Source organism: Topomyia yanbarensis, chromosome 2, assembly GCF_030247195.1.
Source record: "Topomyia yanbarensis strain Yona2022 chromosome 2, ASM3024719v1, whole genome shotgun sequence".
Taxonomy (NCBI): Eukaryota; Metazoa; Arthropoda; class Insecta; order Diptera; family Culicidae; genus Topomyia; species Topomyia yanbarensis.
Genome location: NC_080671.1, coordinates 419,058,375 through 419,069,801, shown reverse-complemented (window position 1 = coordinate 419,069,801; position 11,427 = coordinate 419,058,375). Strand labels below are relative to the sequence as shown.

At 41.8% G+C, this 11,427-nt stretch overlaps 1 protein-coding gene across 1 annotated transcript; it reads right to left on the bottom strand.

Annotated features, from left to right (window-relative positions):
• Positions 1-3,995: 3,995 nt before the first annotated feature.
• Positions 3,996-9,938, bottom strand: LOC131680923 (uncharacterized). The gene has a single exon (XM_058961639.1). It carries the CDS (start codon positions 9,936-9,938, stop codon positions 3,996-3,998), a length of 5,943 nt encoding a protein of 1,980 aa, XP_058817622.1.
• Between the last annotated feature and the right edge of the window lie 1,489 nt (positions 9,939-11,427).

Here is an 11,427-nt window from a genome sequence, read left to right as displayed (position 1 = left end):
TAAGCCTATTTTAGAGATGTTCAATTTGTTCATTCGTTCATTCTATGTTCATTCGTTCTGCATCTTTTATTTGAGTAAAGATTTCTTGAGGTATATACAATAGAATAAACTGTTGATCGAGTTTTATCAGCTTCCAGAGTAAATCCAAAAATTTCAAACATTTGCGCTGTCACCACCAAAAAGTTATTTCCTTAAAGGATACGTCAATATGATAATTTATGCCTAACGTCCATTATTCCAATCGTCCATTATGCCTAACTTCCATTTTGCCTAACGTACGTATGCTAAACGTCCGTATGCCTAACGTATTTATGCCTAACGGGGTACACCCTACAATATCAGTCTCCCTTGCTTGATATGACTGTAGCAGACGTGTTGAAAGCTTTATCCAGTGTCGATATTTATAAAAGGATGTGCACGATCATTGTCATTGCCAGTTAGCATTATTTTTAACCGCTCAATCACTGAATGCGTCTTCCCGAGTGCATGGAAACAAGCGGCTATAATTCCGATTCACAAGGCTGGTGGTATTCATAATGTTGAGAATTTCAGAGGAATCTCACTTTTGAACTGTTTTGCTAAAGTCGTTGAAAAATTTGTTTACAATGTACAATGCTTTTCACATCATCGACGAATGTCAGCATGGATTTGTGAAACAAGCAAGTTGTAGAAACTTCAAATTGGATAATGTACACTAGCAACTTGGTCCCCTCTATTGAGAAGTGTCAACAAACCGATGCAATATATTTTGACTTCTCAAAAGCATCCGATAAAGTACCTCACAACATTGTTCTTCTGAAACTGAAAAGACTAGAATTTCCTCCGTGGTTAACTGGATGGTTGCAATCATATCTGTCTAGTCGGAGTGCTTTCATTGGAATTGGTTCAACACGTTCTAGCTTGCTCGACATGCCAACCGGAGTGCCTCAAGGAAGCCTCCTAGGGTCGCTAATTTTTATTTTATTCATAAACGACATTTGCACTCGTATCAAATCTGGAAAACTATTCTTTGCCGACGATTTAAAGATTTTTCGTTCCATTGCTTCTGGACTTGACTCTGCTGTACTTCAAGACATACTTTACATTGAACAATGGTGCTTGTTGAATGGTATGCAGGTAAACGTTGAAAAATCTCATTATAAGTACTTGCTCCAAGGCCGCGTCATCGAAAGAGTGGACTCCATTCGTGACTTGTGAGCGCTTTTTGATAGAAAGCTTAGCTTCTCCGATCACTTCACCGCAACGACGGCGAAGATATTCGCAACACTTGGTTTCCTGAAGCGAAATACCGCTGGCTTTGACGATTTCTACGCACTAAAACCTCTATAGTGCGGATTGCTGCGAAGCATTTTGGAGTACGCTGTGCAAGTGTGGGCTCCACATCACAACGTCCAAATCAACAGGTCAGAACGCGTACAAAGATGCTTCGTGCGATATGCTCTAAGAAATTTGCCGTGGGATGACCCTGCCCATCTATCACCTTACAACGATAGATGCATGCTGCTTGAGTTACCGACGTTAGAGTTCCGCCGCACATTATTGCAAAGAATGTTTATATTCGATATGTTGTGTAACAATATTGACTGCCCAGATATTCTTGTACGGATTAATGTGTTTGTACCTCCTCGCGCTCTAAGAAACCGTCCTCCTTTGTGGATTCCTAGACATCGTACTGTTTATGGTCAAAATAATCCTGTTAGTTGTTACAAATTCAACGAAACTTCACATCTGTTTGATTTTAATGTCAACAAATCTAGTTATAAGTTAGCCATTAGGATTTTTTTTTATTTTCTAGTCTTTGACCTATCCTTTTAGCAAAATTTGAATAATGAATATTTTTATGCATATGTGAATACACTATTTCGTTTTACTTTTGTTATACCAGCAGTCGACAAGGTAGAACTGTTACTAAAAGTGAAACAGTCACTGGAGCTTTATCTCAAGCATACATACAGCTACACCACGTCCGTAATCGTACACTGGTAACATTGAGAAGTTTAAATTTCATTGTAAAGAATCACGTGTAACACTAAGTCGAACATAAGAACGTTAAAATCCAGATCGTTTTTTACATCGATGGTGTTAAAATCGAAGTACGTTTACACGACCTAGCAACGCGCACCAAATCGGACTATATCAAAAATTAATGTTACAATATGGAGAAGTGGCACCCCTTACGAGAGATACTTGGAGAAACTTTTTCACTGGCGTTCATAACGGCATTTGTGTGATTGGTATGTGGCTGACCAAGCCTATATCTTCCTATCTGTCTTTTTTAGCTAGCATTGACATTAACTACAAGCAAATAACGCTGGTCCCCTACTCTGGTTAGATTCTTGCGTGTCAGTTATGTAGCCAGATGGCACTTTCTGGAAAGCCATGCGCCGAAGCCGAGAAGAAAAATCAAGCTACTACAATCAACATCAACAAACAGCCTTCGACATACGCTGTTAAAACACAATCAAAAGGTCACCAAATAACTGATGAATTTTGTATCGCGAAACCTGCTGCTAGTACCAACTGAGCAGAAACAACTACAGTTAATAACTGATTTTATCAGCATCCGATTTTATCAGGCCCCGATTTGGTCCAACCCCGATTTTATCAGCTTTTTGACCCGATTTTGTCAGCTTTATACGAAAAGTGATAGTTGGTAGTTTGATGGGCTCTAGCAGACGAACCAAGTTGATTTCGAGTAAATTCTTTCTTGAGCATATTTTTCTTATCTTAGAGTTCCGAAACCTACAAAAATATTTTTTTTAATTTTTTTCAATTTTGCACTGCCAGACCCTCTTAAGGGGAATTTAAACTAAATAATCATAAAAGGTTATGATGCTATATCTAGGGACTAAAGAAGAATATTTTAAGAGCTTCAGTTTATTAAAACGAAGGAAAAATATATGAGTTTGTCAATGTCCCCGTTATATCAGCCAAAAAATCAGCAAGGGGCTGATAAAAACGGGTCTTCATTGCATTGCATCCAGTGCCTCCAAAGCAACAACCAGCAACACCAATAAAGAAGCAAACGTCGATAACACAACGACAGATAGTGTTGTCATAGGGTAATCGCAGTGGTAATGACTGACAAAATATTCTGTCAAAAGGCGCTGTCTACTAAACAGAACACGGGAGAGTAGCGTATAAACAATATTGTGGGGCGTTATGGTATTTATCAAAGTCGATAAGTTTTGAGGCCATCTAACCATGCAATTGTTTTATTCTATCATCACGTTCAGGTGGTTGATTACTTTGCGCACGTACGCAAGTTACAAGATACAACCGCCCTACATCATCGGAAGCCTAAATTAACCTTCATGTACCACAGGGTTGTGTACTAGGACCACTTTTGTTTATTCTATACATTAACGACATGAGTAACATTTTGAAAAATGCAGAAATAAACCTGCTTGCCGATGACACAGTTTTGTTTATCATCGGTAATAGTTTCGATGAGTGCATCAGGCTAATGAACCTTGAGCTAACGAAGTTTAGTGATTGGTTGATGTGGAAAAAACTCAAACTGAACATTTCCAAGACCATGTATATGATTTGTTATCACTGAATTCCTTAGACTGATACAAACGTTGTATATTGCTTGACCAGCTTTAGCTGTAAATATTTTATTGTTTTAGTATAGCTCATTTCAATTCACGATCAACTTACAAAATTTCAGTACCCAATATCACCGATCGTATTCACTTTCGCTAATCGTAAGTTTAGGTTAAGTTTCCTGGAGTTCACTATAATTTTAAGATTAGACATAGTAATTTATCGTAAGAATTAAGAATAATTATAGTACCTAGGATTAGTATTAACCAATTCAAATCAAATAATTTGTTTACAGAATGAAGCTTTAGTTTTATAAGAATTAATTATTCCACGTTCTAAACCACGGTAATTTTTCCTTCTTTCCTATGTGTTAATTTTATCTCTCCTCCTTTTATTCTGACAGTGGTTTATTGGCGCCGTCATAGACGATAGATATATAGTTGTGATTAGACCTGGGGGTACTCGCTGTCACATCCCCCCTCCCGTGAACCACTGTAGTTGCCTATGTCAGGTTCACCAGGTTCCAAGACGTCGAGTAACGCCAGTTTTACTGCAGGTCGTCTTACGGTTCCGTTCATTGTTTTTATCCATGCTTGACGCACGTGGCCGTCCGAACCCTGAACGACTTTCTCCACTTTTCCTCGCAACCACTGATTCCGCACTGTTCCGTCCACCACCAATACTAAATCTCCTTCAGCTATCTCCTTGATTTCATCGAACCACTTGGATCGCCTTGAAATCACCGGAATATACTCTTTTATCCATCTTCTCCAAAATTCATCGGCGAGATGTTGTGCAAGTTTCCAGCTACTTCTTAAGGTTGTTCGTCCATTTATAGGCAGCACCGGCTGCTGTTTCACCCCATTGGAACTGCCTAGCAGAAAGTGATTGGGCGTTAACGATTCCTGATCCGCTGACTCAAGTGGAATGTACGTCAGTGGTCTCGAATTAATCATTGCCTCTGCCTCCAGTACAACGGTTTCCAAGGTTTCTTCATCCGGTTTGCGAGATGATTCCAGAAAAGCCTTGATTGCTACTTTCACTGATCGAACCATCCGTTCCCAAACCCCACCCATATGAGGCGCAGCGGGAGGATTGAAGTTCCAACGCGTATTTGCATTTGTGAAAATCGATGCCATAGTAGTGTTGCGTTCTTTCATTTCCTTGCGTAGTTGTTTGTTTGCTCCTTGGAAGTTTGTTCCGTTATCGCTAAAGATTTCTGCCGGGGCTCCTCTTCGCGATACGAAACGTCTAACAGCCATAACACAAGACTCCGTAGACAAGCTATGTATGACTTCCATATGAACAGCCCGAATCGTGAGACATGTGAAGAGTCCAATCCAACGCTTGACATTGCTGCGGCCCAATTTCACTAGGACTGGACCGAAGTAGTCTAAGCCGACAAATGTAAAGGGGCGAATGAATGGAGTTAGACGAACCTTCGGCAGTGGGGCCATGGGCGGAACGGTTGGTCTGGCCTTAAAGACTTTGCACCATACACACGATCGAATCACCTCCGCAATCAGTGATCTCAGTTTCGGTATTTCAAAACGCTGTCTCATCTCGTTCACTATTGTTTCGCGGTTGGCATGGTTAAAGCGACGATGAAACCAATCTGCGAGGAGGAAGGTTATACGGTTTTGACGAGGAAGTATTGTAGGGTATTTTGCCTCATAAGGTATCCAACTAACAGAGCTAATGCGGCCACGCTTTCGAATAACTCCTTGTTCGTCCATAAATGGCCAAGATTTGTAGATCGAACTTGATTTAGTAACACTGGCATGACGATCCTGCGGTACTCCGCGTGTTTTGTTGAGTATATCTACTTCGTTGATGAAAACAACGGCTTGCGCCTGTAACCACAGGCATCGTTCTGCCTTTGCAAATTCTTGTTGTGTAAACCCGCCACTTTCTCGTGGCTCCGTTCGCGTGTTGGAAATAAACCGATTTACAAATGCTTGTGTTCGAAGAAGCCGTTCCCATTTGCTGAACCTATTGCTGTCGATGAGATTAGCGCCAGGTGAATGATGCAAAAGACACACATGCGAGTCTTCAACTGTGGAAACTGGAAGATCAGGAACTGAGGGCCACAATGCATCAGATTGTAGTAAAATATCAGGACCACGAAACCAGCGGCTTTCTACGTCGATTTTGGGACCAGTTCCCCATTTGGTCGCATCGTCCGCCACGTTCAATTTACTCGGAAGCCATCGCCACTCTGTTGTATTAGTAGTAGACAGAATTTCACTTACTCTAAAGCCCACGTACGGAGGGTATTTGCGTTGGTTCGAATATATCCACGAGAGAACTGTTTTCGAATCCGTCCATAAGAAACGCTGTGTAATGGGAAGGGAATGCATAGAACATATGTTGCTCAGCAGCCTAGTTCCCAGGACAGCTGCCTGCAGTTCGAGTCTTGGAATTGTTTGCATTTTAAGTGGAGCAACCTTTGATTTAGCCGCTACTAATGATGCTAATGGTCCATTTGTACTTATTACCCGAAAGTAGGCGACACTAGCGTATGCCGATTCACTGGCATCCACAAAGATATGGATTTGCAGGGAAGAATACGTTTCCTGGTTTGCTTCAGGGAAATAGCATCTAGGAATTCGAAGGTTGTTCAACTTTGGGAATAGATTAACCCAATCTCTCCATCTACCAAAGTGCTTTTCGCTGATGTGGTCATCCCAACTGATGCCAGAAGCCCAAATATCCTGCATCAGTATTTTTCCGTGCACTAAAAAAAATGCAGCCAATCCCAGTGGATCAAAAAAACTCATGATTACTCGAAGAACTTCTCGTTTAGTCGGTGTATACGTGTCCTCGAGAACGTTTCCCCAGCAGCTGTTCATTTCAAAGATAAATGTGAAGTCGTCACTACTAGGAATCCACTTCATCCCTAGCACCGTTTGCGTGATGTCAGTTTTCTCCACCGTCAATTGACGGTACGTTTGTGCAGAGTTCGATCCTATTCGTTCCATTATCTCCTTCGAATTGGACATGAAGTTTCGGATTTCAAAACCCCCTTTGGCATGAATCATCTTCACGGTGCTTCCCACCTGTACAGCTTCTTCAATTGTGCCGAAACTGTCTAGATAGTCGTCCACGTAGTGGTAGCGAATTATGGCTTCTGTCTCTCGTGGGTACTGCTGGGAAAACGCTTCAGCATTCAAATTTTTAATATATTGGGCGGAGCATGGCGAACATGTTGACCCAAATATTGCAACGTCCACTACGAATACCTGTGGTTCAAATTCAATCGTATCGCGCCACAGGAATCTTTGAAACTGGCGATCTGCTTCACGAATTCGAATACGGTGAAACATTTCTTTGATGTCAGCTGCCAAAGCATAACGGTACAAACGAAATTGACTCAGTACTACTGGCAGTGAAGCTATCATATCCGGTCCCTTTAACAAAGCCGAGTTTAACGACACTCCTTCTACTTTCGCTGCAGCGTCCCAAATCAGACGAACCTTGTTGGGTTTCTTCGGGTTTACCACCACTCCTAGTGGTAGATACCAGGTGTTTTCAGATCTGGTGGTGGACAACTCACGACACGAAGCTTTATGTGCATATCCTTTATCTTGGTACTCGATGATTTGTTGACGAACGCAGTCGTACAGTTGAGGGTCCTTACCAAGTTTTTTCTCCAAAGATTGAAGACGCCGATAAGCCATTCCGTAGCTATGGGGAAAACGTATATCATTGTCCTTCCACAGCAGCCCAGTCTCGAAGCCTGATGGGATCCTTTTAGTTAAGCTTTTCAACAAAATCCTTGCTCGTTTATCATCATCCGACTCGATAATAAGCGATGGACAAGTAACTACGGCATTGTCCACCGTCAAAAATTCATGAACTAGCTCATTGAGCCCTTTATCAGGTTGGATTTTCTCCGCAACGTGAACTCCACTGACGACTCGTCCAGTTACGATTTGAGAGCAACCATATATACTCCAACCCAAGCGACATTTTGTAGCTATCGGATCATGCCATCCTCCTTCTCTAACTTTCAGCGGGACAGTGAGCTTCAGGTTGTCGAGACCGATCAAAAGCTTTGGTTCCACTTTGTCGTAATCGTTTAACGGAAGTCCTCGAAGATGCGGAAATTTTGCCGCTAACTCATGATAGCACATTGTTTGCGACGGGAGAAGCAACCTTCCTACTGTTCGAGCATCTGATAACTTGAAACGCTTTGATGTATTGCTCCCAGTAATATCAACTGTAACACGACGGGAATCTGACTCGTACCGCTTAACATTACCAGTCCATTGCAGATTTAGTGGCTCAAGTATACCATCAATTTCAAGGTGTTTTGCAACTTCTTCTTCCAATAACGTTAGCTGAGATCCTTCATCGATGAACGCAAAAATGGTAATTGAATGAGTTTTACCGAAAAGTGTCACTGGGAGAATTCTAAATATTGGACCACCATCACGGTCAAGCTGGTCGCGATGACTCGTGGATACAGCAGTATTCACCGCCGCTGGGTGTAATAGGGTATGATGGCGCAGTCTACAGCCTTCAATTCCACAGCCTTTCCATGTCTTGCAGGGCCATCTACCGTGGTAATTAAGGCACGTTCTGCATAACATGCTCTGATGCACAACCTTCAATCTCTCGTCCAGCGTTAATGATTTAAATCTAAAACAATCAGCGACCCTATGTCCGTCGGATTTGCAAACAATACAAGTTTTCTTCGGTGATCGTTCTGACGTATTATTTTGATCATTTTCCGTACAGTAAACGGATTTCACAGCATCGGTATGAGTTTGGACAAAGGCTTGCTTTTTTGGTCGTGTATTGTTTCCTTCTCCTGTTGGAAGGTCATCGGCTACCTCATATGCAAGTTCCACTAAAGCAGTCATGAAGGCACCAAAAGTATTCAAATTAGCCTCCGATGTTGATCCTTTGAATGCAGACCATTTTAACCGGTAATCAACGGGTAGCTTCGCTACAAGATCGTGCAGGAGTGCAGGGTTGGATAAGTGTACATGTTGCTTAGCATTTTTTAAATGTTCTACCAAGTTGTCCACCGCATTTCCGAACTCGATAACACTTTCCAAATCGTTTATTTCAAGTGACGGCGATAAACGTATCTTCTCTATCATCGTACGAATCAGTATTTCTGGACGACCATATCTCATCTGTAGGGTTTTAATCACGTGTGGTACACCGGCGGGAGATAGAAGCCGACTACGAACGGTTTCCAAAGCTTGCCCTTTAAGGCTTCGTTGCAACCGTATAAGATTTTCATCCTGGGAGAATCCGCACGTTACAGTAGAGCGCTCAAAATTACTAATCCAAATCGACCACTCTTCAGGGTCACCGGAAAATGTAGGAAGATCCTTTCCCATCACCTGGCGCGCGGCGATCTGACGGCTTGATGGACCTTCCTCGCGTTCATTTGTCGTTTGCATCACGATCTTGTTCGGAAAGGGCAGCGGAGTGAAGTCATTGAAAACGTTTGATTGCATCTTCCCATCGATTCTATCGAGTGGTACGCACTCAGAGACGTCTGGCGAATTCGGAGCTGCACGATCCTCCAATGTAGGGCAGCGAAGGTTCCCGGTGAGTAAAGGTGATCCGGGATGTTGTTCAACCAGATTCGGGGAACCATTGCGGTGTACCGTTTTAGATTTCTGTCCTGCTTCAGGATTCTTCTGTACCGTGCACCGCAACCATGCTTCTACTTTTTCATCTGAGTTTGGTTCGCTAGGTCCGATGCTACCTTTACTGCTCCCGTATTGGGACAACTGGCGAACAATTTTTGCTTTATCCTCTATTGACTGCTTCCGTACTTCCATCTGTTTTTTTCGAAATTCTCGCTCCTCGGCCAACTTTTGTTCCTGAAACGCTCTTTCTTCAGCCAACCTTTTCACCTCAATAGCTAATTCCTGGTCCTTCATCAATTTCTCTTGAGCTCGTTCAAGGTCCCTCATTTCCTTTTCCGCTGACAATTCAAGTTCTTGAAGTTTTTGCTGTTCTTCTATGATTCCCAGTTCGAGCTCTAGGCGGGCACGCACACTAGAACTGACGCTGGCTCGCTCGTCCACTACAATCTTTTTAATTTTCCTAGAGCTAGTTTTGCTTCCTGCTATAGATTTGCCAGATGTCTTCTCCGAGCCGGCTGGCACCATTAAACGCTTCAATTGTTCGACCTTTTTCTTCGTTCTGGTCGGTCTTCCCGACTGTTCGGAATCGTCAAGGGGTCCACAGGATTCGCACAGCCAATGGCGAGTTTTAATACTTGCATCCACCTTGGCACAGCTGTAGTGAAACCACAACTGGCATGTATCGCATGCCACCATATCTTCCACATGGTCAGGGCAATTGCAAATAACACAGTCGTATTGTACCTGTGGATCGGTCCCTTTGTTCTGCTCCATGTTAGCGAAAAAACATTTCTGATGAAATTTTCTAAAGAATGTTATCACTGAATTCCTTAGACTGATACAAACGTTGTATATTGCTTGACCAGCTTTAGCTGTAAATATTTTATTGTTTTAGTATAGCTCATTTCAATTCACGATCAACTTACAAAATTTCAGTACCCAATATCACCGATCGTATTCACTTTCGCTAATCGTAAGTTTAGGTTAAGTTTCCTGGAGTTCACTATAATTTTAAGATTAGACATAGTAATTTATCGTAAGAATTAAGAATAATTATAGTACCTAGGATTAGTATTAACCAATTCAAATCAAATAATTTGTTTACAGAATGAAGCTTTAGTTTTATAAGAATTAATTATTCCACGTTCTAAACCACGGTAATTTTTCCTTCTTTCCTATGTGTTAATTTTATCTCTCCTCCTTTTATTCTGACAGTGGTTTATTGGCGCCGTCATAGACGATAGATATATAGTTGTGATTAGACCTGGGGGTACTCGCTGTCACAGATTGTAACTACGCGGCAGATGAATGGAAGTACTGCAACAGTTGAAATAGATGGAGAGATAGTTGAACGAATTGCAACTATCAAATATCACATTGGACGAAAAACTAAGTTTTAATGAGCACGTGAACTATACAATTCGAAAAGCTGCCAGGAAGTTTGGCGATCTTTATAGGATTAATAGGTCTCTCACATTTGACTCAAAAATAACTGTATACAAGACCATAATAGTTCCCCATTTTGATTATTGTGCTTCTATTCTCTTCTTATCGTTACTACGATGTGACAGGCTAACTCCGTGACATTTGATGCCCAATTGTGTACATTGGATGTCAGTTCAGCAACGTATTGAATATAACACACTTGGTTTTCATCTTCAGAGTAATGATGGAATGATGCCGCAGTACTTGTGTAGCACTGTTGTGTACGGAAGAGATGTACACCGGTATGAAACCAGACAAGCCGGCAATCTGAGATTGTTGAGCGCTAAGAAATGTTGCACGCAGATCTCGTTATTTTATAAAGGCTATAATTTATTCAACGGTTTACCAGAGTACGCCAAGTGGACTAATAACCTAAGAGGATTTAAGCAGGACTGCAAGATATTTGTGAAGCAGAGGCCGTTGGATTTATAAGAGAGAAGGATGGGCATACACGGAAGTGAAGTAAGGTTGAAGGAATCTCTCATGAGTGAAAAATAGCTCGTAAACCTTCCACACTACAAATGATGTGTATGGGTGCGAGGTGGGCCACCCCAGGTAAACTACGAGATACAGACTACTGATGCAATTCCAAGAATTTTTAAACTCATATTGCTAGTATTGCATTGAAATTCACAGATAGTATCCGCGCACTGGGACATGCGTCCGGAAATCCAGATTCCCGGGAACCGAACAAAGTAACCCGCATAATTTTTACCAAGTCCAAAAGTGGATGAGTTCCCGAATCCAGACACCCAAAAATATCAAAATCGGTTGGAAA

Bases quoted from the DNA above. Each gene is read 5' to 3' on its own strand.
- LOC131680923 (XM_058961639.1), bottom strand. From the start codon at position 9,938: ATGGAGCAGAACAAAGGGACCGATCCACAGGTACAATACGACTGTGTT.